This window comes from Crocodylus siamensis, chromosome 3 (genome assembly GCF_052110815.1).
Source record: "Crocodylus siamensis isolate JL-2025a chromosome 3, ASM5211081v1, whole genome shotgun sequence".
In the NCBI taxonomy this organism is placed as follows: domain Eukaryota; kingdom Metazoa; phylum Chordata; order Crocodylia; family Crocodylidae; genus Crocodylus; species Crocodylus siamensis.
Window position 1 is genome coordinate 68,642,779 of NC_143397.1, and position 27,951 is coordinate 68,670,729.

The 27,951-nt window shown below is 40.3% G+C and overlaps 1 protein-coding gene across 2 annotated transcripts in view; it reads right to left on the reverse strand.

Annotated features, from left to right (window-relative positions):
- Window positions 1–27,951, reverse strand: part of CEP120 (centrosomal protein 120) — a 68,257-nt gene that overhangs the window by 12,599 nt on the left and 27,707 nt on the right. The window contains exons 11-18 of one of the 2 annotated variants that reach the window (XM_090038463.1): window positions 25,890–26,072; window positions 22,581–22,677; window positions 19,520–19,666; window positions 18,533–18,622; window positions 17,838–17,930; window positions 15,994–16,155; window positions 9,134–9,256; window positions 4,353–4,451 (exon numbers count right to left, since the gene is read on the reverse strand). In XM_090038463.1, coding sequence (XP_089894589.1) covers window positions 4,353–4,451; window positions 9,134–9,256; window positions 15,994–16,155; window positions 17,838–17,930; window positions 18,533–18,622; window positions 19,520–19,666; window positions 22,581–22,677; window positions 25,890–26,072 — 994 coding nt within the window. The other variant, XM_090038464.1, reaches the window with a different exon arrangement.

Consider the following 27,951-nt stretch of genomic DNA (forward strand, 5'->3'; position numbering starts at 1 on the left):
TTAATCACATTAATTACTGAGTGGATAAGCAGGAGGCTGGACAAGATAGAGCCAATGTCAGCCAATAAGGCCTGTGTTGTTTTAAACAAATGCATCAGTTATGCTTTGAACAAATCCATAGGGTATACATATGGTAAAAAACTTAAAATCTACTATAAACCTACTATAAAATCTCCTCTCCCAAAATACGTATAATTTCTGGTTAAACAGTGAGGATTTCTTTGCACATGAGTCATAATAAAGTATGCACATGCTTGATCTCTGCAGGATCTAGGTCTAAGTTCAAAGACCGACTTTTAAAAAAGTTCAAATATAAAAGAAAAAATATGCAAGTGTATATATGTGCAAAGAAATTATAGTAGATATCTTCAAGAAAAAAGGGGGTACTGAAAATAGGGAAGACATCTGTTCTCAGGGTTGATGACAAAGGTCATGAATCTTCAAACTAATTTTCAAACTCAGCTTTACAAACCATAGTTGAATTCCACAAAACACTGCTTTTATTGCAACTACCAATAAGCTCGAGTGGCAAATGTCAGGGTGTATTCACGCCTTTACCTGGTTATAGCTGATACTTCATTTTAGTATCTAAAAATTCCAGACAGAGAAAAATTAGTAACTTTTCTTCTAAAGTCCACACAACTTACTTTCAAAAGCTGCAATGTATACACTGCATTTTTTACAAAATACCAAACTATCACAGATCTGTTCCAACATAGCTAGTTCCCAAGTAAAAGGGAACTTTATAATTAAGGAAACATTGACTTTTATGGTTACAAATCAGAAGAAAAAGCACATTTTGCTAAATGCTTAGCTTGTAGATTATGCTTCTTTAATTCACAAATTGACTATACTAGGTCACCTTTGAGTAATGGAAATCTCTATTTAAATGTTTTTTTGGCAATGGGCACAAAGCATTAGATCTCATTTCCAAGACTTACCAGCTGGGTTTCATCATTAACATTTATTAACAATCTAAGATACGGCTTTCAACGTCTAATCCTCACTATACAAATGTTTTGTATAGTCCTCCAGAGGGCTTTGGTGTGACAAATTACTGGCATAGATTACAGCCCTGTGGCTATTCACCAGAGGCAATACAAAATTAACATTGTACTAATCCAATTTAAACAAGAAATTGGACAAACTATGGAATTACACAAATCATCTGAACTAAAGCAGATCTAGAATTCCTGGATGCAACTAAGGTTCCAAATTTACATTCAAAACATAGTAAATGGGTTCCTGATCATTTTCCTTTTTTATATTTTAAATGAGGTTGAAATGCTACCTTGCTCATCCTCTATCTATTCAACTGAAACACATGACTTCATAACAGTGTGAGTACACTGAAGTCTCAACCTAGGTTTAAAAGGGCCTGTTTTTAAGGATAAAGCGGTAGGCAGCATAATTCAGTCTTCATATCAACTTATTTATTGGTTCAGATGTTTACTAAGGGGGTCAGCCTGCCCTGGACTGGAACCGATCAAATTACCTTGGATGCCTGTTTCATCACTACTGATCTGGCATGTATTTGACCTAGCAATATAAAAGGTGAGACACATTTAACAGTAAGTAGCAAGGTATGGATACCCTGCTTTATTCTACAAGTTTTTTTTTTAAAACAACTAATTAATTAAGGGAAAAAAAAACCAAACACATCATGCTGGGCATTTTGAGTTTCCTTTGGGAAGTTCTAGCTTTTGATGCAAGCCTGGAGAGTTCTTCATTAGATCATCCTGTTGTGCACAAATATTTAACAAATATTATAGGCTATTTTTTGATCCCTGACAATTACTACCAAAAAAGACCAAAGACAAAAAGGAAAAATGAGGACAGCATCGAAAACCAAAAGCTCAGTTTTATAACTTTTATTACCTAGAGATGTTTCCTTTGTTTACTCTTTAAGTTGTAAAGGAAAAGATTAATTTCCAAACCTGAAATTGAATATTATACTTATCTACAGCTTTGGACCGTGACACTGCTAAAGCATTTCTGTCCCTCCCTTCATTACTAACACCATTCCTTCCAAGAGACAAGCAAGGTCCTGAGTAGGGATGTAAATATTGTTTTAAAACAATATTCATTTGAACTCCTTGAATTATATTTGTTAAATGATTAACCCAGGACACAGCAACTTCTCAGCTTCTGAAGTCCTTTGACTGGAGGAAGAGAGGAAGGATGCAAGCCCAGTCAGATAATGCACCCCATCTGAAGCCCTAGACTGAGAGGCAGGGAGCACCTGTGACCAAGCAGCTAATTGCTTAATTCACTAGTCATTAGCCAGCTGGCTGTTTTCCTCTTAAATTAAGGGTATTAGACCCTCTTGCCCCATCCCCCTTGTTCCTCCCTCCAGCTTTCTGATTCCTGCTGGGGCACTGTGGGGCTTCCTTTCCCCACATCCCTGAGCTAAAGGATAAAGAGTAAGCTAACTGGTTATGACTGCACTTATCGGTTAAACGATTAATTGTTTAACCTTTCACATTTCTATCTCTGAGGGCTCTTGTTCAAGGCATCTATCCATCAGCAAGGGTACTGAAAAAATCCCAGTTTCTCTTTTCCTCCAGTCTAGTGTAATCCTCTAGGAACAATGCCTGGCCTAGTCCTCTATTATGTCTACACCAGGTCCCAAACTATCCCTTTATAGTAAGGGACAACAATTTTTTATTCTTGTAGGGCAGAAAGAGCAACCTCTCTCTTGTGCATTTCTTTAAAAAAATCAGATGTTACTTCCAATGCATTCTTCTGAGATCCAAGGCTCTCAAAGAAATGAAGGGCAAAGCAACCCCTTTGAGTCTGCTGCAAATCTTGGCAAAATACAGGGAAGGCTGCCTTTATTGTGTAGTTTGGGACATACTATTTTACAGTGTTCCATTCTTAAGTTTTAAGCAAATTTTGAAAAGCTATGGAACATAATATAGAAAAAATTACTGCATCCTGCTGAATAAGATTTAGAAAATGGGGACTCAGAGTCCATTTATCTAATGAAGGGGAGACGCTAAAGCAACAACTTGCAGAATCTTAAAATTACATCAACACGAAAGAACCATACTATATATTTCTAGAAGATAATAGGTAATTGAGAAAAATACACAAACAGGTATGCACATTACTGATAACGATGGAGCTGCTACTGCTTTGAGTTTGCAGAACATAGAAACACTAAAATAAAACACAGACAAACTAACAAAATCAACAGCATCAGAGACATGAAATTCCAAAGGCAGAAAGAAAAACAATTTTGCGATTTTTAGGGTTCCTGCAAGTTTGCTGTATTCTGCAAATCATATTTTGTCATTTATTTTAAAAATTGTTCTTAAAAGTATTTTTTAATTATTTTAATTATTGTTAATATACGTGTTAAACTATTTACTGTTATCATTTTAAAATCAAATTATGTAGGGCAGAGGGGTGGGGAAGCTGATGCGTCTCCTCCTAAAGAATAGTTGCAAAGATAAGCACTTGTATCTTCCCCATATCAAATATTCCACGGGTAGATACAAACTTTAAAACCTACAAGGTAAACAGGAACATAGGCAATTTGTAACATTTAGCCACTTTCCTCTTTGAAAATACAGGAAGTTAAAAGCTGCAGAAATCTGAGAATAATGCAAAAGGTCCAATTTAGATAACGGCTCTCCCCCAGGAATTAGTCGAAATAAAATATGTACTAAGTTGGTATGGTGTAAAAAATTATTTTTACTAACAGTGTCTAGAGGGAAGAACTTGTAACTTCTATTCTTTTGTGCCCTCACCACAGTTGCTCACACAATATATTTCATTTAATATTTAAGCAGGAAAATAAGAACTGTTTCTGGTGTAAAAACAAAACAGATGGCAGACATAGCCAAGATAAACCACTGTACATTTTATTTTGTCTTCTCACCAGACACTGATTGAGCATAATCACAAGTGACCTTTTTTAATTACTTGGATATTTTTTAAAACCATTCTAGTTCCATGTCAAACTAAGGCCCTGATCAACCAGGAGGATTATGTCCTTACCCATTTTTAAGATACAAGCTTTGGCCAATTATGTTATATATGTGTTCCTTTAAAATGTGCAGTTAGAAGTGTTTTTTTAAGCTTTGGAAAATATGTATTTTTTCATTTTCCCCAAACTCAAAAGATAGAAAGTAGATTGCCAAAAATTCACTTTCAGACAGTGTTTTGTTATGAAAAATTCCAGCCCAAAGCTAATGATTTAGGAATGATGCCAGCCTTTTTAATGGAAAATGGTAGTTATAATGGAAATCAGTTTGCAACAATGCCCCGTGGAATGATATTGTTCTATATTGGCCTCAGAAAAGAAAAACTACATATTTATTGTGCATTTTCTATATGCTATTTACCTGTTTTAGTCTTGCAAGTTCTTTCAAAGCCCTTGCCCACTGTTGCTTGTAGTGAAGCTTTGACTTGGTAGCTGACTCCAATTTTCTTTCAAGTTCAACCTAAAAGCAATTAAAATCATATCAGCAGAAACTTTATACTAGTGGTTACAATCATTGAAAGACTGTATATACAAAGGTTCTGGCTTAAGAAGTGTTTATGTAGCATAACCTACAACATCATCTAAAGCTGTTATATAGGTTAATATAAATATTATGGCACATGAACATTTTCTTGTTTAAAATATAGCTTTATTTTTATTTTATATAGCAGTCTATATGAAAAGGAACTAGATAAGTCTTAGTCCCAAGACAGCAGATATAAACTTTTTTTTGAGTCCTCAAACCCTTGAAAAACCACATTCATATTTCTATAAGTTGTAATTTAGCATTCCAAATTAATTAGCACTCATCTCTTAGTGCCAAACAGTGCCCTTAGAGATGTGGGGTGACTCCTATTGAAGCCACTGAGAGAAACAGGTTTCAAATTAAATGTGGCCCTTGGATTGGAGTGGGGGAAATAAGGAAAATGGCTTGTATTCCAAGTAGTGTTAATTATCCCCTGTAATCAGCCACGTTTGTCCTAGAACCTTAAAAAATATTTTATAACTTAACTTACCATATAGAAGATACAGGACTAGTTTAAAACGATATTTTATCCTTTTAATGTAATGTGCTAAAAAGGTAATTTGAATTCTAAGTAAATACTTCTATAATGTATAGCTAAGCTATACAAAGCAACAAGGCAAAAATAGTCTAATCAAAATACTCATTTTAAAAGCACTAGGCAATCTGTTATACATGAATAAAAGCCAACTTGGCTATATTTTAGGAATGTACTCTCTCAAAGTCTGACTTGGTTCAAGGTTTGAATGTGGCCAGTCTAGGTTGGGGTGTTGCTAAATTTTAAGTGATAAATCTGTCCAAGTCTAAGTCATAAATCTGTTCTTTTGAACTGATCTACCAAGCCAAAGTCCAAACAGAGTCGAGTTCAATTGTTTGCTCAATTACTGCCATTATAGGCATGGAATATACTTTGGATAATTCAAATGCAAAGACAAAAGGAAACTGTAAAAATACCAATGCTTTAGAATAATGAAATATTCACATATATTGCAATTGAACTGAAAATCATCATAAATAATTAGAAAGGTTGCTAAAAAGATAGGACTTGCTATACTGGAAATTTAACATAAGACATCAAATCTGTCATCAAAAGTAGCCACTATTAGATGCAAAGGGAGTTATAATAAACCACCTCCAGCAAATGTGTGTGCTTTATTATACTGTAGTGTAGAGGTGAGCAAAATACGGCTGGCCAGGCCATTTTATCCAGTCTGTATCATGTGAGGCTCACATGCAGTCCGCAAAAGCCACACACGATGGTGCCAAAAGCCTGGCCCTGCCTCTCTTTCTCTCCTCCACCCCTCCCACAGCCCCCACCCCAACCACATATGCACACCTCTCCATAACCACCCACCATACCCACATCCCACCACACACATACCCCTCCACCAACCCCCAAGCCACACCCCTCCACCATCCAAGCACAATATACAGTAGGATGTATTTTGAGCTATTATACAATCACCTCTAGATACACTACACAAACACAAATCAGTACAAAAATATTTTAAATAAATTAAAGTAAGTTATAGCAAATGTTTTATTTTTTTGGATACAATTTGGGGTTTTTTTCTGGTTGCAAGATTGCAGCATCCTCCCTTGCAAAAGGAGTGCTTTGGGGAAAGAGGAAGGACTTCTGGTGGCAAAGGTCAGGTGTTGCTGGGGCAGGATGCCTGGTCCCAGTATGGCGACCAAGGGCAGGGCAACTGTCAAAGGGTGGGGCTACCCATGCGGCCCTTGACAGCTTGCCAAAACTCGGTAAGCAGCCCTCCAGCCAAAATATATGCCTGCCCCGCTGTTGTATAAGAGTGATGGGTAGTTATGATGATCCAAAAATTACTACGAAATTCTTGACATCAGTCAGCTGTAGCACTCTCTTTCTTTTTCTTTTATTAAAATTCTAATAGTTCCATATGATCATCTAATACAGCGATTCTCAGTCAGGGTCCTGGGGCCCCTTCAGGTGCCATGGGATCCTCTGAAGTGTGCTGTATGATGTAAAGAGATCAGAAATTTTGAAATGGTGTTTCTCCATTCACTAAAAGTTATGGAAGAGTGCCTTCAGTCTATTGTGAGGTGCCCTGAGGAGTATCTTCAGTTTAAAAAGGTTGAGAACCACTGATCAAATCTTTCTTGACATTTACTAAGCCATTTGCTAAAAAAATTGCATCAGTTTCAAGTTAACTGTTTAATTTATAAAAATGATTTTCAAGAAACTATTTTCTTATGCAACTTTATTTTAAAAGCAGTAGTTATTTCATAGATTTTCATAGACATTAGGGCTGGAAAGGACCTCGGAAGATCATCGAGTCCAGCCCCGTGCCCAAAGGGCAGGAAGTCAGCTGGAGTCATAGGATCCCAGCAAGATAAGCATCCAATTTGCTCTTGAAGGTGTTCAATGTAGGTACTTGAACTACCTCCGATGGCAGGCTGTTCCAGACCTTGGGGGCTCGAACAGTAAAGAAATTCTTCCTTATGTCCAGCCTGAAATGGTCTTGTAGTAGTTTATGACCGTTCAACCTCATCATCCCTTGGGGCGCTCTGGTGAACAAACGTTCCCCCAGATCCTGGTGGTCACCCCGATAAACTTATAGGTGGCCATCAGATCACCCCTGAGCCTGCGCTTTTCCAGGCTAGAGCCCCGTAGCTCTCAGTCTGTCATCGCAAGGTCTGTTTTCCTGACCTCTGATCATGCGTGTAGCTCTTCTATGGACTCTCTCAAGCTTCTCCACATGACTGTTCCACAAAGGGGTAAATATTCCAGTTAAGTAGTTCAAGACCTTAAGCAGAAGTTTGATTTTTTTTTTTTTTTTTTACACAAACTGTTTACCATTCAATCTGTCCGGATATTAAAAGGAAATACAAGATCAGAAGACATAACAACAATTTTTTGAAGGATGCTTGCAGTCTAAATACGGAGAAAAATATATTAAGTGTATGTATAATAATTAGATATTAGGCAAGGCTTCCAAATCAACATGCAACCTTGTACATTGTCCTTCAGTATCACTTTTTAAAAACTGAGACAACATACTCCACGATGATGCTTATAACAATAAATCAATGGCTTTACTTGACAACATGTCCAAAGCCAGATGTCCCTGAGGCTTAGCAGTATGGACCTTTTACTTCTTCAGTCACCCAGTACTTGTTAGAATCCAGTTCAAGTATACTGTAGGCTGTTCATATGTAAAATGATTTGATGGCCTGTGTTAAAATCTTTGTAAATAAGCATTCAAATGGCAATAACAGCCTCACTCATTTCCATGCTGGTAGCTAACCAAAAGTATGAAGTGAACAGACAGACTAAAGTGCCCTGTCAGTCCCTACCCAGGTTAGGGTTGATACTGGCTAATACAGAAGAAATAAAAAAGAAACGCCATTATTAAACTGCAAGGGTGTGTACATAAGTTGCTTTTTTCTGCATTTAAAGTGCTTTATTGCTATTACTTAAACAGAAGTGCATAGCTTTACAGCACTTTAAAAAAGGGCATTGTAAATTAATCCGTGTTAAATAAGGTATTAAATTTTAGCAAGCTACAGTACTTGAACTTCTGTACACTGGTCAAAATTCCTGGTGATTCCGCCAGTATCCCATGAGCTTTGAGAGCTTGGTTAGTTCTTCCTGGTGCCACCAGGGTAATCTGAGTGCACTAGACAAGCCTGCAAAAGCTGGCAGCCCACCTGCTCCTGTCAGCCAACTGAGATTCAGCAGAAGGGGGTTGCAGCCATCCCAAATTTTGTTGCAGCTCTGCTGCCAGCACCACCACCTGACACAGCCCCGGCTCAATGCCCTGCCTCCACCCATGTGCCAGGAAGAGCAAGGGCGGTGCAAGGCAGGCATGCGGCAGCGGCAGCACTGGGAGTGGAGCTGCGGTGAAATCTGGGGTGGCTGCAGCCCCCTCCCAATGTCCGCGCTGAGCCCAAACCCCGGCGAGAAGAGCCCTGTGTAGCTCTGGCTCCAGCCTGCCTACCCCGCCCCATGAAGATCCAGGGAGAAATGCCCCCCCATACCTTCCTGGGGTGCAAGCAGTGGTGGGATTTGCGCACCCCCCCAAACAAGATACAGCTCCATCCTGCATCTGCCTGGGCAATGTCTGCCTGTGCCCCCTCCATCACTTCAGGGGGCATTGATCTGTCCCTTCCCTTCCACCATACAGACTTACCATCTGAGAGCAGCTCTCCACACTGCCAGCTCTGTTCTTTGCTGCCTGTGTGTTGCAATGCAGCTGCATGCAACACAGACATTTATTGGCCAAATTATTGGCCCATTGGGCCAATTTCCAATACAGTCAATTTTCTTTATATCAGTACCGATCCAATATTGGACCGATATATTGGCACCTCTAATCAGAATCAAATGCTCTGCTCTGCCCCAGAGCCTGGAAGCACCAAAAATCACTCTCAGCATCCAGGGCACTATAGTTCATCATGTCTAAGTGTAATGTCTGCCAGAGGCCTTGTAATCTTGTTAAATTCAGTTCTTTTCATCCACAACTGGGTTTAGATATTTAATGGCTGAAAAAAGATTAAATCAGTTTTATCTAAGAAACAGATTACTTCTTCTTTTTCATTACTTATGAATATACCGTTTAAAAAAAAGTGAAATCCATGAGTACCTTTTCTAAAGTAAGAAGATTTATTTCTGACTGTAGCCGGATCTCTGGTTTGCTACTTTGCTGCTCCTTGTACTGCTGGAACTCCTTCGCCAATATCTTATACTTATTTTCTGCTTCATAAAGCTACATTAAAAGAAAACACCAACATACAGCAATCACTACGGTAACTTAACAATGGAAAGCATGCACAGAAAAAGGAATATCACAGTACTTAAAATTAAATCCCTGGAGCAAAAAGATTTTATTTCAGTTTATCGGTTTATATAAAACAGACACTGAAAGCTTCATATTCATTAGTTATGAATTCTTAATTATGACGCACACTTAGAATTTTACGGAAAGCTTTGGTTGGCACTCTAAAGAAAAATCCAAATTTCCCTTGATATAAGTTTGACTTAAAACATGGAAATAATTATTCACCCAATTTCTAAATTGCGACTTGCAAATGATTACAGGCAAAATTACTCAAGTATATAAACAAATGGACAATTTAAGAAAAAACACTGTTTAACTACTGTACAGAGCTTTTATTATTGACTCAACTTCACCAGCATAATTTGTTCAGGAATGTCTGGAAGAGGAAACAATACTTTGTTCAGCCAAATAATGATTTAAAAGCCTGAAAAGAAGGCTTCAGTGACTAACGTCTTAAATCCCATGTACATCTGATCTCACAGTTTTCTTGCAGTGTTGCAGGAAGATAAAAATAGAAAGGAAGATTTTGCTAAAAAAACAGGTAACTTAAAAGATACTACCTTACCAAAACATGACCATATTAACTCCATTATAAAAGATTTAACTCTCACAGTAACCACTAATTTCAACATACCCATTTTGAACAGTTACACAAACGGTTGATGAAATATTAAAAATTATTTACTAGATATAGGGAAAGGTCAGATAATAGAAAAGAATCATTTTAGTTAGATGCATGAAACTTTTGTTGATGTTTTATTTTTGACCTACCAGTATTTGTTCAGGTCACTTGGTACAGATACACAGTCTGAAAAAAATAGTACTTTAAAATAAGCTACAAGAATAACTATTTTTCATTTATGTCATTTAATAAGAAATAACTATTTGTAATGACAAGACAGATAGATATGTCATATTTTTTATTCTTATGGCTCCACTTATACAGGAATTAATAGGCTGTTGACCACGAACAGACCAATTAATATGCGTAAACCTGAAAACAACGCCAGCAGCAGTAAGACTCAAAATGAATGTCTAACCTTGCTTGTTCTCGAAGAACCCTTACATACCCCAAAGCCAAGCCATCAGTGGATGACTGTTGTGTGAACAGTCAAGAAGAACGTGCAATTAGAGTGGAGACTAATGCCACATGTGATGTAGATAACTATACTTACTTTTCATAAAAAAAAAATGGACTGACTCATTTAACAGGTCAAGGGAAATAGTTCAAAGAAGATTCAAACAGCTGCTCTTGAAAAATAACCGGGCTCATCTTTACTCACCATTCCACACATTCAAAAAAGATTTAAAAGGATTCTTCAAAGATAGAACATGTATATTTTCTTCCCTGCCATCCTAAATAGAAAACTGTATACAGAGTCAAAAGGCAGATGAAATAATGAGTTAGAAAAATTAAATGTAGTTTCTTTAAGAACTCTGTTCCTTAGCAAAGATGAATATTATAGGTGTGGACTCCCTGTCCAGCCCCCCTGGAACCTGAATCCCTCAGGAACATAGAAGCAGGAGACTAGACAGCCCTCCATATCTACTTCCCACCCTAAATAAAGCCTGGGATGTATGGAACCCTGGCCAACTGGCACCCACAGAAGGGAATTGATCAGCTCTTTAGAAGTGGATGAGACCTGCTCCTAGAACTCCAGCCAGGGATGCTCAAGTCAAGCACAGGCAATAGAGGTTGGGAAAGTAGTGTTAGCTGTGTACCAGAGCAGCCAGTTGCCATGCAGGGGTTGGGGGAGGGAGCAGTGCATTGTGGGATAAGTGGAGAACCAACCAGACACTAGTCACAGAAAGCTTGATGCCTGCAAATAACACTGAACTAGTTCACAGAATAAGTCAGTTATCTAGGTATACTTCTGAAACAGTTCAGGTTTAAACCAGCCTAAATTGGCTTGTATGTCTGGATGTTTGAGTTTTAAAACTGCATTTAAACCAGTCTAAGCACAATGTCTGTAAACAACATCTGAGTGATGCTAATTTGTGATGATTCAGTTACCAGGTATCATATCTTCTCTCACAACTACGAACTAATGGGCTGGAACCAGCATTCAGCTTTACTGCAACAATATGGAAGGAAATGAAAAAAGTACTCTTTTTCATTTCAGGATGTGACAAACTTAATATGCATCAGAAGAAGGATAAAAATATCTACATTTATCTCAAAAGATAAATGCGTCATTAACTTCTGACGTCACTGATACTTGTCTTAGGAAAACTGGAGATACATTACTGAAGGGGTTTTCAACCTTTTTGGATCAGTGTACCCCTAGCCGCTGGACATGGACCGGGTGGGGGTTGGGGGGGGGGGAAGGGGGGAGGGTCTGTTCTCTTGGCAGAAAAATTACAAGGAAACACTTCAATAGATATTCAGATGTTGAGCCTCTGAAGAGGAGACAGCCTGCAGTGCTGACTCTGTTCAGCCGGTGTTCCTGTTCACACATTTCACAATGTTCTGCAGGCCCCTCAGTCTGCCTGGGAACAGAATGGGAGCAGCATGGAGGCAGGGAAAGGGGGAACGCTGGACTAAAGCACCCTGGGATGCTGCAAGACTGTGGCTTTTTACAGATGAGAACATGTACAGACATTAGCTCTCCAAGAAGAAACTCTGCCAGGAGTGATTTAAATCTGGTTGTTCCTGGGTTATTCTTGCTCTGGGAGAAAAATCCTGAACATCTGTACTCTTATGATTTCTCCTGGGAAAACAGCAACTCTCCCAGGAGAAACTGAATGTCTGTACATGGCGCAAATCTGAATCCAGCCCATGATGTCCGAAGATGTTAACTGACTGGGCCTTTTTGGCGATAACTATATTTACTTTGAATACAAACAAAGATGAGACATAACCAGACCACACCCTTATTCTACAGCCTTATTTTATGCTAGAGTATTGCAAAATTAGTTAACCATTTTAATTTAGGTCATTTTAACAATCGATCAGAAATCATTACCATCAATATAAGCATTGGGTGAAATGCACACACAATTTGAAAATGTTGCCTGTGGTCATTAGAATGGGTTTTGAAGGTTGGCTCAATTTTTAAAAGATCAAGACGGATACAATAGAGGTCATGCTTTTTTATGGAAAATCAATTATTTTTGCTTTAACAGCTAGGCCTTTTCTGAATTGTCAGATGTCTCAACCAACACATGGAAGTTTAATACTGGAAAAAGCCAGGGTATAGAAAACAAAATTTTTTTTACATTCATTCAATATGAAATGAAGCTTAAACCCAAGTTGCTGCTAAATGGAAATTAAAGACATACTAAAAAAGGAAAAATTAAAATGAAATCCAGGTGTTTCTAATTTTTTTTTTGTAATATAGTACAATTCAATTACTCATTGCTACAATACAATACATAAACTCTTATATTAGAAAGCAAAACATGCCAAAACAAAACATATGCTATACAAAAGGAGATAAATATTTTCAAAAGTATTTAAATAATATTCAGGAGCATATTTCTGGCTTCATTAAGAGAGACAGCTATAAAATGTCTAAATATTGATTGTTCAGGAATGCTACTACCAAAGTAATTTGTTATCAGTACTTAGCTAATAAAACTTAGCTGAGAGTTTTGGGGACTTTTGTTTTTTTGTGCATCTCCCCTCCCCCTTGCTCCTTTTTTCTCAGTAACTTTAAGTAGCACTTTTCATTCCAGAACTTTTTTTTTTACTTACAAACTCCTGAATTTGAGGAGTGTGTAATCACACATTTTTCTGAACAAGAAACTACGAATATAAGAAATCACATTTAGATCACTATAATTTTAGCTTGCCGGTTTTTTTTGTTCTATCCCTTGCTTTTGAAGATTCAAATTCCAATAATTCCTTTGCCTCTAGAAAGTGTTTTTGAGAGAGGTCAATAATTCATTTGCCTCTAGAAAGGGTTCTTGCTGTCTTGATTTTCTTCCTGTGTTGCTGTTGCACTATTATGTACTTCAAAGACTGTTAAACTACTGGCATTAGCAAATATATACATATTTGCAACATCAATAAAATGGTTAATTTACTAAGAGAATTTTATTGAAGGACAAAACATAAGTAAAGTTTCTTGGGCATAGGGAAAGTTGCAACAACATAAAAGTTAGAAGTAGCACATATGTTACTGCCCCCCTGCTAGTTCCAAAAGACAATATTACTTTAATGTAAAATGAATTGGTCTGGCTAGCAAGAGATTTCATTAATGAGCTATGAATGCCAGCAATTTAACAACTTCTTGAAAAGTACATAATAGACAGTAAACCATCACCACAAGATGGAAAATGAAGACAGTAGCATCCAGAACACAAATATCATTATCTTATCACAACAAGCCCCCATCTCATTCTGAACAAGAACTGTCTATGTCAGAGGTCAGCAACCCCTGGCATGTGTGCTGAGCATGACATGCAAGGCCATTTTCCTTGGCATGCATTATGGTTGGGGCCAGGGCGGCAGCAGCTGTTTGGCCCCTCTGTGTGGTACCGCTCTGGGTTGGACACACACACACACACACTGCTCTGGGGGGGTCCAGGGGAGGGCAGCAGGAGTGGGAGCGCAGTGTGTGCGACCCAGAGCAGCAGTGCACAGAGGGGCTGCATAGGGAAGCTGCCTGCTGCTGCCTGGTTCACACTTCCCCTGTGTGCACGGGAGCAACATAGGCAGCATGCAGGGTTGTGCCCCTCACTGCTGCCCCCACCTGCAGGGGAAGTGTGGCCAGGGCAATGGGGAGATGGGAGTGGCAGGCATTTTTCTGCACCCCACACTGTGCCCTGCCATACTGGGTTCCATCACTGCTCTGCACAAACGGCAGTAAGAGAAGCACAGCAGGGACCATCGCAGGTATCTGCTTCCTCCTCAGATACTAGAGCCGGGATGGGGAGGCAGCAGCTGTTTGCAGCTGGCCCAGGTTCTGGGTAGCTGGTGATAGCCACAGAGCCCGAGCTGGAGGGCAAGGGGAAGCAGGGCTAAGGGGCACAGGGCAGCAGGGCATCCTGCCATATACCCCCTACCCTTGTTTTGTTTTTCTGGCATGCTGTCACTCCAGCACCTTCCAAGGTAGGCATTGTAGTTTTTTTTTAGGCACTCTGGCCAAAAAACGTTGCCTTACCCCTGGTTTATATGCTCCCAAACATCCACAAACAAGGTAACCCTGGCAGACTCATCAAATCCAACTGCGGTACCCTCACTGAAGAGCTATCAGGATTCATAGTAACTATCCTGAAACCACTTGTAGAAAGTTTGCTCTTTGAGTGACAAGGCATTTGGATTTCCTTAAAAGAATCCAGAATGAATCAACCACTTCCCTGAGAAGAACACACTTACAACCATGGATGTGTGTTACTGACTTGTTCACTAACACTGCACACCACGAAGGCACAGCTGCCTTCATGAAATACCTAGACTTTCCATTCCAAGGGCTAAAAGATGTTGCCCAGCCTCTCAATGAATAGTATCTTTCAAAACTCCTAATGTCTTAGAATGCCCTTTATGTAATGACATAAGGAGAAAGTATTTATCACCATTCTTGCAGAAATCGACATATTTCTTAAATAGAGAGAAATTAATATGGCTCCTCCAGCAAACAGATTCATATTTAGTAAACTGTCTTGCAACTTCTGCGTTTAAGGCTGAAGTAATCAGAGCTAAATATCTTTTACTGCTGATATGACTGATAAACTTCATCACTATATTTGTTTTTTACTGCGTCAATTGTGGACCTGTGAATAAACATTTTATAGGTTTATGATCTGACTTATTACCATATTTGTATTTATGATAATTTTAGGAGTAGGAACAATCCTTTATAATGGTTGTCCCTATTCTGTTGTTATCTTTACACTTTTGTTATTTTTGCTTACATTTATATTATGGTTCTATGTCTGTTAAGTTGTTTTCAGGAGCATGACTTTTAGCCAGGGTCCTTAATAATAAATTGAACTGAAATACCTAAAAGAACACTGAATACTCAGATTTGCAACATGTTGGATAAATCAACCACTTGATTCTCACCTGCGACAACTTCATTTTCAATGATCAACACTTCCACCAAACTATGGGCATAGCTATGGCACAAAGATGGCCCTTCAACATGCCAACTTCTTCAAAAACCACTTGCAGAAGAATTTCTAAAAATCTGATTTCCACCATAGATTTAAGAACTATAAAGTTTGTACTATATTATGTATTTACTTTGGTTAACCTATATGATGCAAATCTACCCTGCCTACTTACTGAATTCTTCCCACATATGAAAAGTGAGAATACCCTTTTCCTCCTTGTTGGCCTTGAAATCCCAGGTTCTCTTCTTCAGATAATTATATCTGCTACCCTGGGAATTTCTCTTCCTCCCTCTTCTTCCAGCTATGTTGTGCTGTGCTGGTTTTCACTCTTCAGAACTGATGAAGAATGTCTTGCATAACGTTCAAAGCGTATGTTTTTTCATTACCAAACATAATCAGCCTTAAAAAGCAAAATACCGCTAACACACCAAATGCAAAAGAAAGCCGGTGGATCTTAACTGTGGTATGAATCTCACTGGATAACTGGGACCAACATGTTTACGGCAAGAGTTCCCCAAACGTGTTTGCTTCAATAACGTACAACTTCTGAAACGTCCTATTTGCAACTATCCCAGCCTGAAAAGGAAATTTAAAACTTTACTTACCAGCTGTTGTAAGCGGATCTTGTCCTCTTCCAGCTGTTTGATCTTTGACCTCTCTAGTTCTACTTGATGAGTGCATTCTTCTTTGGCTCGCCGCACTGAATCCTGAAGTTCTTGAACGTTTCGTTCATGCTCTGCTTGCAATTCTTTCTTTACTCTTTGAAGCTTAACATTGAAACATTTTAAAGGCAGTATCTATAAGTACAATTCATTTGAAATTCTTCCTTACACTTGTACTAATCTTTCTATTAAAGATTAATGGAAACTTTCCTGGCTTCTATCTATGGAGGGCTCCTTTTAATGTCTTCACTGCTATATTTTCAGTATGGACAGATGGAGATGTAGCCAGTCTTCCACTATCCCTTCCCAAATTAACCAGTGACTTGTAAGTTACTATAATAATCATAGCCAAAAACCTCTCCTCCAATTTACCTGCCTCTTTTTATCTTTATAAGATACCAGCATCTTATGTCTCACTGGCTAAATAGGGTCTGGAAATGACACCTTCCTTCTTCTATCCTTCCATTCTAACTGAAAAAATGCATCTATCTTTTCCATCCTGTTAGAGTGGAACAGAGGGATCATAGGGAAGGTTCAGCAGATATGAACTTTCAAACTGTTATCTGTATTACTTCCTACTAAGCTAAATATGAAATATGACCTTTGTTACACACTTGAATTTTCGAGAAACACATGAGAAGCACTGAGTTAGTGCTTGCTGAATAAGAGCATTATATATTTCTGAAATTGTGTATGCAGTAAATCACCTTTAAATAACTTCTGAATGCACTACCTCAATACTGTCTGTAAGCTTTCAGTGTTCCATTCAATTTTTGGTCATTTTTGAGGCAAATATGGATGTAACTAAAAAATGTAATACTTTCATTGAAGCAAATGCAGACAAACTCTAGCCACCCACAAGAATTATGAAAGGAAGCATAAAGTAACTGACATATGATGATTTACAATGCAAATTAAATCTTGGAGGGTCTGAACCAAGTTGGGAGGTAGGAGTCAGACAATCTTAAGCAGGAGTCAGATGGTCACACATTGGGAACTTTAACTCTGTTTAAGTGTCAAAATAGGCAGATATGATAAGATGAGCTTCAGCCATGGAATTAGAACAACAGGCATGCTGATGTCCCATATTAACTAAATAACATTGCTGGTACTGCTGAAATATCATGATTTGGAAATATCCCATATCCATGATTAGCCCTGTGCACTTTCCTCTCCCATGCAGAGCATTCAGAGATATAGTAAGTGTTAGCTGCTGCATCTTCTCTCCTGAGACTGACAGAAGGATACAGACTATACAGATTTCTAATGTCATTTACTAACCTGACCTGGATAGCTCTCTTTACATACTACTAATGCTGAGGTCAGAATTCAAGTTTTGCATTGCAGTGAATGGAGAGATAAATTTGAGAGTCTTCATAGTTATTAACAATACAACCGTTTCCATTGGAAACTCAAGAGTATGTACAGTAAAAGCTTTGTTATTGGCATCCCCCAGGAATGGGGGATGCCAGTTAATCAAATATGCACCGTCTGGTGCGCTCCCCAGTGTCAGTGTGCCGGGGGACAGGGAGTTAGGCCCTGCACAGGCTGCTTTGCCCTGGGCTGTGGGCTGAAAAAGTGGCGAAGAAAAACTCAGTTTGCAGTGGCGAAACAGAAACTCCCCCAGAAGTGGTACTTCTGGTTTTGCTTTTGCTGCGTTGCTTGGATGCCGGTTAATAGTTTTCCGGCTAATAAAGTGCCGGTTAACATAGCTTTTACTGTATATATATGGAGAGTATTTTTAAATTCTGATTACCTGTCTTAATCTATCAATAAAAGTATGTTACCTCTGCTTCTGCACTAACAAGCTGTCGTTCACGCTTTTCTAAGTCTCTCAAAGTTTTTTGAAGTTGTTCTTCCAGAACTGTATATTCTGCAACCTAAAAAAACCAAACAAAAATACTCAGAAACAAGCACTGTTTTTATTTTTTTCCTTGCATCTAAATCACAACTTTACATAAGCCCAAAGCTCCAGTTTTCATAGGATCACAGGAAAGTAGTACTGGAAAGGACCTTGAGGTCATCTAGTTCAGTCCTCTGCTCAAGGCAGAAACCTCCCCGACTAAACCACACTAGTCAAGTACCTGTTTAACCTGCTCTTCAAAATTTTCCAGGGATGAATATTCCACAGTTTTCAACTAATACCACATAATAAAATAGTATGAAATAAATGATGAAGTATTAGTGTCAAATATCAGAAATTTAATTGTGCATATACAGCAAGTGAGATCTCCAAATATTAAGGCTAAATGTTATAGAAAAAGTCATTTGACGTTGTAAGCATCTATTGTCCCCCTTCTTTCTGTTTGGCACCAAGACTGGTAGCCAAAGTGCTTCTGCTTTGTATTAATTAGCAAAGCCTAGTTTGTCTTTGCTTGTAATAATGTTAAGACTCAGTCCCCTGCTGTTTTTTGTTGGTCACTGTTAAATGCATCAGCATACTGTTAAATCTGCAGAATACATGGGGTGTCAGTCACATTACCTTTTTCTTAACTAATGCTTCTCTCTCTCTATCCCTTTTTTTCCACTCATCTGCAAGTGCTTGCATGTGAGCCAGCTCCTTCTTTTTTAGCTATCAAAAAGGAACAAGAAAAGAGATTATAGAAGAATGAAAACGTACTTATCAATGAGGACACAGACATTTTTTGAAAGGTGCTACAAACTAACAAAAAGATAAACATAAAAATTATTTCTCAGAATCACATAGCCAATTTCAAACATTGCTTTTCCACATGCAGAGGTTCTATATCCATATGAAATGCAGAATGTGTGTCAGGCAAGGATTTTTACAGTGACGCCACAAACAATTAAGCTAATAAAGCTATTTAGCAAACAGCTTTGTACCCTATTTAATAACATACTACATTGTATTATGATCTGTGTTACTGTAACACCTTTGTACTCCAACAGTAAAACATGCTAACATTACTATATTGTGTACTTAATACCGTACAACATAAAATTAGGAATCTCTCTATTTTTACCAGGTTAAAATTTTTTTCCCGCTTTTAAAAGCAGCATACAGATACTTCATCAAAAATGACTATCATCGTTTTTAACTAAATTTCTTTGATATCAACAGAAAGTCTTCAAGAACTGAGGGAGAACACCAAAAAAGAAAATATAATAATAGACACTGATGGAAAAAACAGCCTAAGTATTCAGATTTAATATCCAATAGCAGTCACACATTTTGAACTCCAGTACCCACTGCATTTCATAAAAATTTTGTTATAACATTTTTAAAATAGTAAATCTTATAGCACCTGTTTTAGTCTATGGCCAGATGGTTCAGTCACCATGATCTGGCCAATGAAAGAAAGCATGTATACACAGCATTTTTAGTCACGTGAGTCTATATCAGCCATTTTCCCCTTTTATTAAAAAGGTAAATCAAATATCAGTAGCTAGTATTTTCCTCTGCTTTGGTATAACCCCTCTAAAGCTTAAAATAAAACAGTATAGAAACCTGGTTCTCAAAGATGTCCTCCTGCATTTCCTTCCACATTTCTAATTCAAGTGCTGCTTTGTATTCAAGAGTTTCTCGTGGCTCTGTCTGGGCTTCTGGGACATGAGGCGGCTGAGGTAGATGGATCGACTGCTGCTTACCTAAACACTGATCACAAAGTTAAAGAGTAATTTTAATTCTTAAAGGAGACCTCAACAAATTGGAGGACTGGATCAAAGAATCTCATGAGGTTCAAAAGAGACAAGTGCAAAGGCCTGCACTAAGATAGGATAATCCCAGGTACAGGCTGGGGAATGACTAGCTAGGCAGCAGCACTGCAGAAAAAGACCTAGGGGTTACTGCATACAATAAACCTGAATATTAAGGCTGCACAAAATTTTGCCGAGTGTTTTGTTTCAAAGCTGTTTCAATGCATATCGAGCACAAAACAGCAAAATTGAAATAAAAGGCTTCAAAATGAAACGAGGGCACTCAAAATGTTTTGAAAGTTTCAAAACATTTTGAGTTTCGAAGCCGGGCTTACCTGGCTTTGGCACCGGTCCCAGGAGGCAGCAGCAGCCTCCTGTCATCCAGCGTGCAGATCCATGGTCCGGCACCCCCAGCAGGGCTGCGGGGCTGTGCTGGACTCCTCCTGGGGGATCAAGGGGCCCACACCCCTGAGGCAGAGTCCAGCACAGCCCTGCAGCCCTCCCGGGGGTGCAAGCTCCCAGATCTGCATGCCAGATGAGGAGGCTGGCACTGCCAGCAATTTCAGGAGTTGTGCTTTGAACAGTTTGAGGTGCAGTTTCCCAGAAATCTCTGCATCCATCTCCTTGAAACTTAGCAGGCTTCATACCCTCAGAAGGGGCTACCATCCCTGCAACTGTCAGGCAAGAAATGACAAAGTTTTAGGCATTTCCACGATTCCCTGTTAAAGCCTTTGGTCGAAATGCATTGAAACAGCGAAAGTTTCGACAAAATGAAATAGGACAATGCTTTGAAATAGTTTCATAGTTTGTAGGGTCGGAAGGAACCTGAGCAGATCATCTAGTCCGACCCCCTGCCATGGCAGGAAAGAATACTGGGGTCAAATGACCCCAGCAAGATGTTTATCTAACCTCCTCTTAAACACCCCCAGGGTAGGAGCCTGCACCACTTCTCTTGGAAGCTGGTTCCAGACCCTAGCCGCCCTGACTATGAAGTAGCGCCTCCTAATATCTAACCTAAATCTACCCTCTGCCAGCTTGTGACCGTTATTCCTGGTCACTCCTGGTGGTGCTCAGGGAAACAGTGACTTCTTCAATGCCTGCTGATCCCCCCTGACTAGTTTATAACAGGCCACAAGATCCCCCCTCAGCCTTCTCTTTTGGAGGCTGAACAGGTTCAGGTCCCGCAGCCTGTCCTCATAGGGCCTGCCCTGCTGTCCCCTGATCATACGAGTGGCCCTCCTCTGGACCCTCTCCATGCTGTCGACATCCCTCTTGAAGTGCGGCGCCCAGAATTGGACGCAGCACTCCAGCTGTGGCCTGACCATTGCCGCATAGAGGGGGAGGATCACCTCCTTGGACCTGCTCGAGATGCATCTGTGGATGCATGCCAAGGTGCGGTTGGCCTTCCTGATTACCTCCCCACACTGCCGGCCCATGTTCATCTTGGAGTCAATGATGACCCCCAGATCCCTTTCCGCCTCCGTGATGATAAGAGGGGAGTTCCCCAACCTGTAGGTATGGTGCCGGTTGTTCCTCCCGAGGTGCATCACCTTGCACTTGTCTGTGCTGAAACCCATCCTATTCTCGTCCGCCCACCCTTGTAACCTGTCAAGGTCTGATTGTAGCCTGTTGCATCCTTCCAATGTACCCACGTCCCCCCACATCTTAGTGTCATCAGCAAATTTGAACAGGGTGCTTTTTACCCCCTCATCCAAATCGCTGATGAAGATGTTGAACAGTGCAGGCCCGAGGACCGAGCCCTGCGGAACCCCACCACCCACTGCCCACGTCCTTCCAGGTTGAGAAGGACCTATCTGCTACCACCCTCTGGGTGCGGCCCTCCAGCCAGTTGGTGACCCATTTGACTGTGTGGGTGTCTACACCACAGCCCCCCAGTTTCTTAATGAGAACGGGGTGAGAGACACAGTGTCAAAAGCCTTCCGGAAGTCCAGGAAGATTATATCCACTACTACCCCTGCGTCTAACAATCTGGTGATCTGATCGTAAAAGGCCACCAGGTTGGTCTGACAGGACCTTCCATTGATGAACCCATGTTGGTTGCCCCTAAGCATGCAAATTAAAATGACAAAATTAAACAGTCCCTGAGAAATGGTGAAAAGGACATCAAAACAAAACGGTGCTGTTTTGCACAGCCCTACTGAATATGTACCACCTGTGTGCCCTTCTTGCCAAGAAGGCTAATGGCATACCGGGCTGCACTGGTAGGTGTGATGCCAGCGGATCAAAAGAAGTGATTATTTCTCTCTATTCAGTATTGGTGAAGCCACATCTGGAGTACTGTGTTCAGTTGCGGGCCCTCCACTCCAGAAAAGATGTGGACAAATTGGAAAGAGTCCGGCAGAGGGCAATGAAAATGGTGAGGAGGCTGGGGGACATTACTTAAGAAGAGAGGGTAAGGGAACTATGCTTATTTAGTCTGCAGAAGAGAAGACTGAAAGGAGATTTAATAGCAGCCTTCAACTACCTGGGGGGAGGGAAGGGAGGTGGGGGTTGAAAGAGGATGGAGCTAGACTGTTCTCAGTGGTGGCAGATGACAGAACAAGGAACAATGGTCTCAAATTGCAGCAAGGGAAGTTTAGTTTAGATATTAGAAAAACTTCTCTCTCACTAGGAGGGTAGTAAATCACTGGAACAGGTTACCCAGAGAGGTTGTGGACTTCCCATCCTTGGAGGTTTTTAAGACTTGGCTGGGATGATCTAGTTGGGGATGGTGCTACTCTGAGCAGGGGATTGGACTAGATGAGCTCCTGAAGTCCAACCCTAATTTCCTATTATTATAGCTACAACTGAAGCCTTAGGGAGGAAAAAAAGGGAGGGGTATGGGGGTAGGATTATATTAATGTATTATTTACTTGAGAAGAATCTGACACCAGAACTTCATGCATTTTCACAAGTCCATAGTCCTCCAGAGTCACAGTGTAAGAAAGTTCTGCTATCCTGTTGCTTGCCCTATAAATTACATCAGAAACATTTTCGTTGGATATTGTATAGCATACATACTTTAAAGTTATAAGAAATTAGTGTAGAATAGCAAGGCAAAACAGTTTACAGAGTTATCCGACTGTTTCATTGGAAGGACTGTTCTTAACATTTCCGAAATAATCATAATGTAAGAACCATTTTATATCTCTACAGTAGGTAAATACTGAACTTATCATAGGTTAAAAAACAATCAAGATTACTTTGTTGCTACCAAGCAAACCCATAAAAAATTAGTACATTACTTTATTACATTCCTACAAGACCCAATGCTTCATTTTTTATTACAATCTTGAATTTATGAAATGAAAAAAAATTTACTTGTTAAAAGATTTCTGAAACTAAATTTAGTCTGGGATTTACTTTTAAAATAATTATGTTTAAACTTCTAGATGGCATACCTGTTATACCAAGCAATGTTTGAATAGTATTCTTTCAATCAATACTCTTTCTTGCTGAAATTCTTTACCTTTCCACTTTAAGCTCTTTTGACATTTTAACTTAACAACTTTCTCACCAATTCTGTTCTCATTTAAACAGAGCAGTAACATCCTATAGAATAGGATAACTGCTTCTTTCAAAGCAACATACTGAAGTGCCCTTTATACAAAATGTGTCATTCCCCACTCCCCACAAACAGGTGAGATTTCCATGGGTTCCACTTTAGAGCTGGCAATCCTTTATTCCTAGGGCTTTTAAAGAAAATTAGACCCTATTTAGGGGTCCTATTATTGAAAATGTCAGTTTCACTACATTAGTCAAACATCTTCAAAAGCAGATTTATTATTCTTGATATATATAAAAAAAGAGATTCTGAAAATAGGTAACTGCATTAAGAATGAATTAGGTCCTTGTCACAGATCTATCCATGAGGTATCCTGGAACTCCATGTTTCTCCCTTTGTCTCCCAAGGGACAAATAAGGTTTTCCCTGGGATAACCCTCTATCCCTGCAAGTCTCAGTTCCACTGTCCTTTCACCAGACCCTAGAACTACAATAGGAGATACATGGCTAACTCCACATAGTTTCCCCTTAGCTTTGAAAATACCTAAGACAGTGAATATTTTAATTGGGATCTCAGCCTTGACACTGCCTTTTAGACTCAAGAACCTCTCAGAAAATGCCAGCTCTTACTTTTCCTGTAGGCAAAGACAGCAAAAGCTATTTCACAGCACCCTGGTTGAGAACCTCTGCTTTAATCCAAACTGACATTCACTGTTACAGTAAAAAGCCCAAGACTAATCATGTTTGAGAATGCCATCTAGTGGTTAGTAACTTTTGTGTAATACATACATACTTCACTTGTTCATTTCTAACAAGTATTTTCACTCAGGGTGGGGAAAAGGGGCCATCTATTTGAATCTATACTGAAACCATAACATATGTCAAAACTATAATTACACACATGCTTACCCTTTACAACCTAGAGGTGAAATCCTGGCTCTACTGAAATCCATGAAAACAACTCATGTGGACTTCACAAGAGGAAGAAATACACTTTTTGCAAAGTCCCACTGAAATCAATTGGGCAACTTAAAACACACAAGGTTTAACATATATGTAACAACTAAGGGTTTCAATATTTTCTCCCTTAATTGTTCTAGCAAACTAGCTTTTAACAAAATTGCTTCATTCTGTGGTCAGGCAGAAAAAGAACACTTTCTAGAGGCAAAGGAATTATTGGAATTTGCATCTTCAAAAGCAAGGGATAGAACAAAAAACAACTGGCAAGCTAAAATGATAGTGATCTAAATGTGATTTCTTACATTCCTAAATTCTTGTTCAGGAAAATGTGTGACCACACAATTCTCTAATTCAGGAGTTTTTAAAGTAAAAAAAGTTCTGGAATGAAAAGTGCTATTTAAAGTTACTGAGAAAAAAAAGGAAAAAGGTGGAGGGGAGATACGCGCGCACACAAAAAAAGCCCCCCAAATTAAACAAGCTAAGTTTTATTAGTTAAGTACAGATGACAAATTATTAGCTCATGACAAGGAGCACTATGGCCACAAACATCTCCCCCATGATGCCAGAGAAGTTTTTATGGCAGTACAAAATGCAAGTGAGCAGATGTCCTGGCCCTTTATGCCCCAAATGTCCAAAAATGTGAACTTAACTATTCCTATTGATAGCCTGTGTTGCTTGATCATGATAGATGCCTCTTGGTTATGGCAAGATGGATCCCTACAGCCTGAGACTTCCCACACTTTTCAGCTACCCCAGACAGGCAATTCTGGAACGCACACGTTTTAAGCTGTAGGGCAAGGGAAGCCCATGTGGTTCCCTACTCCAAACCTGCAGACATCCACTCCAGGCCAAGGTCAAGGCCAAGGCCAAGGCCAAGGCCAGGCAGCCAAAGTCACTGTCTTGCAGGATGGGTCCCCTGAAGCCCTGGGAGTGCCAGGAGCCCAATCCTGTAGGACAACAGCCCCAAGGGATGTCTGTATCTGTCAACCAATTGGGTCGCATGTGCTGGGACACATCCCAGCACAACTGATTCCACAACAAAAACAATGTCTATGTAGCCTGAAAGTGAATTAATTTGTGGCTCTGAAACTACTTGCAGATATATATGTGCCTCAAAATATTTTATTAATGGGAATTTGAGCTGTTTTACACTTTCCTATTAAAACATTTTGAAAAACATCATAAAAACTTATCAATATTTATTCTGTTTACTTTTATATTCTTAACTTGGAAGGACTGATCAGTTTCATTTTCAGAGGGGAATGTTTACTTGTACAAAATTAAAAATCTATCGATTCTCCTTAAGTTTTAAAAAAAACAAGCTTTTAGTAATGCCCATTTTGGGGCTAAGTCTGAAATTCTTCCAAGTAATTCTAGCTATAACTTACATTTCTATAGCACTTTGGACATAAATTTCAAATTCCATAAAGAGGAGAGTTTAAAATGTGAAAAAAAAATTGTAATAATAAATAATGATATCAACTATCACGTTATCACAATATATACTTCATCTATGAATAACACTTTTGTAAAGAAATAGCACCTACTTCCTTAAAAAATCTGGCCAAGTGTTTCTAAATAAAAGCTATGAAAACAGAACTTTTTGAAGTAGCATAAATGGAAAAAGGAAAAAAAATTATTTTGCTGAAAAGAAACATTTAAACAGTCTTATACAGAAGACTTGCTATAATGCGAATGACTTCAAAAATTTGTTTTACCCTTGGGCTGCTGTAACACCAATTCTTTCACTGCAAGTTTGACGCCAACACTGTTCACCATTAGTACCTAAGAACCGAGTTTTTTCCAAGGCCAAAACATTTGAAAGCTGCAGCACTGCCACTCCTAGAAGTAAGTCCTTAGCTATTTTATCTTTGTGCCACAATTCAACCAACAGTGGTAACCTAAAACAGAAAAGTGCATTAGTACTCAACCACCCAAAAACATTAATCTTTGGAGGGACAAGATCCCCCTTTCTAAAAGTTAGTTCCCAAACCAGTCTGGAGGCAGGACATTGTTATCACCCACAGCAAAAACATACCATTTCTTTTCAACTGCGGGGGTTGGGGGAGAGACTAGGGGTGCACCGATAGAGATTTTTTGCACCGATAGCTGATTTTTAAGGAGATATATCAACTGATACCGATCCGATTTCCGATGCGTAGCCTAGTAGCTTGAAGAGCAGTGTCCAGCTGGTAAGTATGTTGTGGTGGAAGGGGGTAGGGAGAGGAAAGGGGCATGGTGGGGGTGCAAATAAAGGCCCCTGCAGTGAGGGGGAAGTGGGGCTGGGGCTGGTGTAGGCGCTACCCAGTCAGGGCAGGACATGGGATGGAGCTACAAGCGGCTTGTCCAGGGGATGCAGGAAGGTGGGGGGGTGGCAGCTCTTGCCACTGCACGAGGGTATGGGGGACATGTGCCCCTGGATCTGTGCATGGGGCAGGACAGGCTGCTGCTACAGGCTGTAGCCAGGGCTGTGTTGGACTCATTCCAGCGGGGGCTGGGCCAGGTTGTTCTGGGGTGAGTGGCAGTGGCACTGGGAGGGGGGGCCTGCAGCCCCCCCCCAATTCACTGTAGCCCTCCCCAGTGCCCCTCCCAGCACCACTGCCCACCTGCCCCAAGTGCAGCCTGGCCCACCCCCCACTGGGACGAGCCTGGTGAAGCTCCAGCCCTCAATGGCAGCCCCATCTCATCCTGCATAGCCAACTGGGCTACCATAGGGCAGTGGTTCTCAATCTTTTTTCTACTGAGACCCGTTTGCAAAGATCCATGGCCTGTGCCGACCTACACCCCGTGGCCCTGCCAGTGCCTGACCCGCAGTTCTCTGCCTCCCCAGGCCATGCTGGTGTCCCTCACTCCTGACCTGCAGCTCCCTGACCCCCTCAGCCCTGCCAAAGGGGCCCCCAGCTGCCCAGTCCCACTCGGGCTGAAGCATGGGGCCTGTGGCAGCTATGGCTCATGTGGGCAGCAGTTGACTGAGTCTGGCCCCAGCATGGGCCGGAGGGAGGAGGAGGAGGAGAGGCCTGTGGCACCTCCGCTGCCCTGGGCTGGGGCTGCCATGCTGCGCCATGCCAAACAACCTGGCAGGACCCCTCCCAACCCCCAAGAAGCATCTCCCAGCTGCCCCACCCCCGTGAGCATGGGCACGGGTCCCAGTGCTGCCATCCCAGCCACACAGCTCTCCCCTCCTGGAAGGGACAGGCACCTTCCTGCTGCCCCTGTGCCCTGCCACAGTTCATGACCTTTTGACATTCTTGTGACCCATGGGTTGAGAAACGTTGCCGTAAGGCATTAGAAGTTGGGCCCTTTGACCATGCTCCACTGGACATGGCCATTGGTGGTAGGTTTGGCTCACTGTCACCAAATCCTGCAGCACCCCCACCATACCAGTGGCCAGTGCAGCAGCCCTTATGCCCTACGTTGGATCACGTCCCCAAGGAGCCCCACAGTCCAGATCCAGCCTGGGGCCCCATGTGAATTTGACACCCCTGATTTAAATGTTTTAGCTAGATCGCCATGATTGTTTTATGTTGCTACAATATACAGAATTTTTCATCAAAATCATGGAGTCAATTTTAAAATCTTTTCCATTCCTAAACATGAATTAGATTCATTAACTTCCTCTCTGCTGCTTTACTTCAAAGTGTCCCTTTAAAAAAAATTATGATGAAAAATAAGTGTAAAGATTGCAGATTCATTCACTCTCCATTCAATTCACACTGGACTGGAAAGGTTTTAAAAAAAGAATGATCCTGCCTCCCAAAGGTGGCAGAAGGCTGGGGCTAA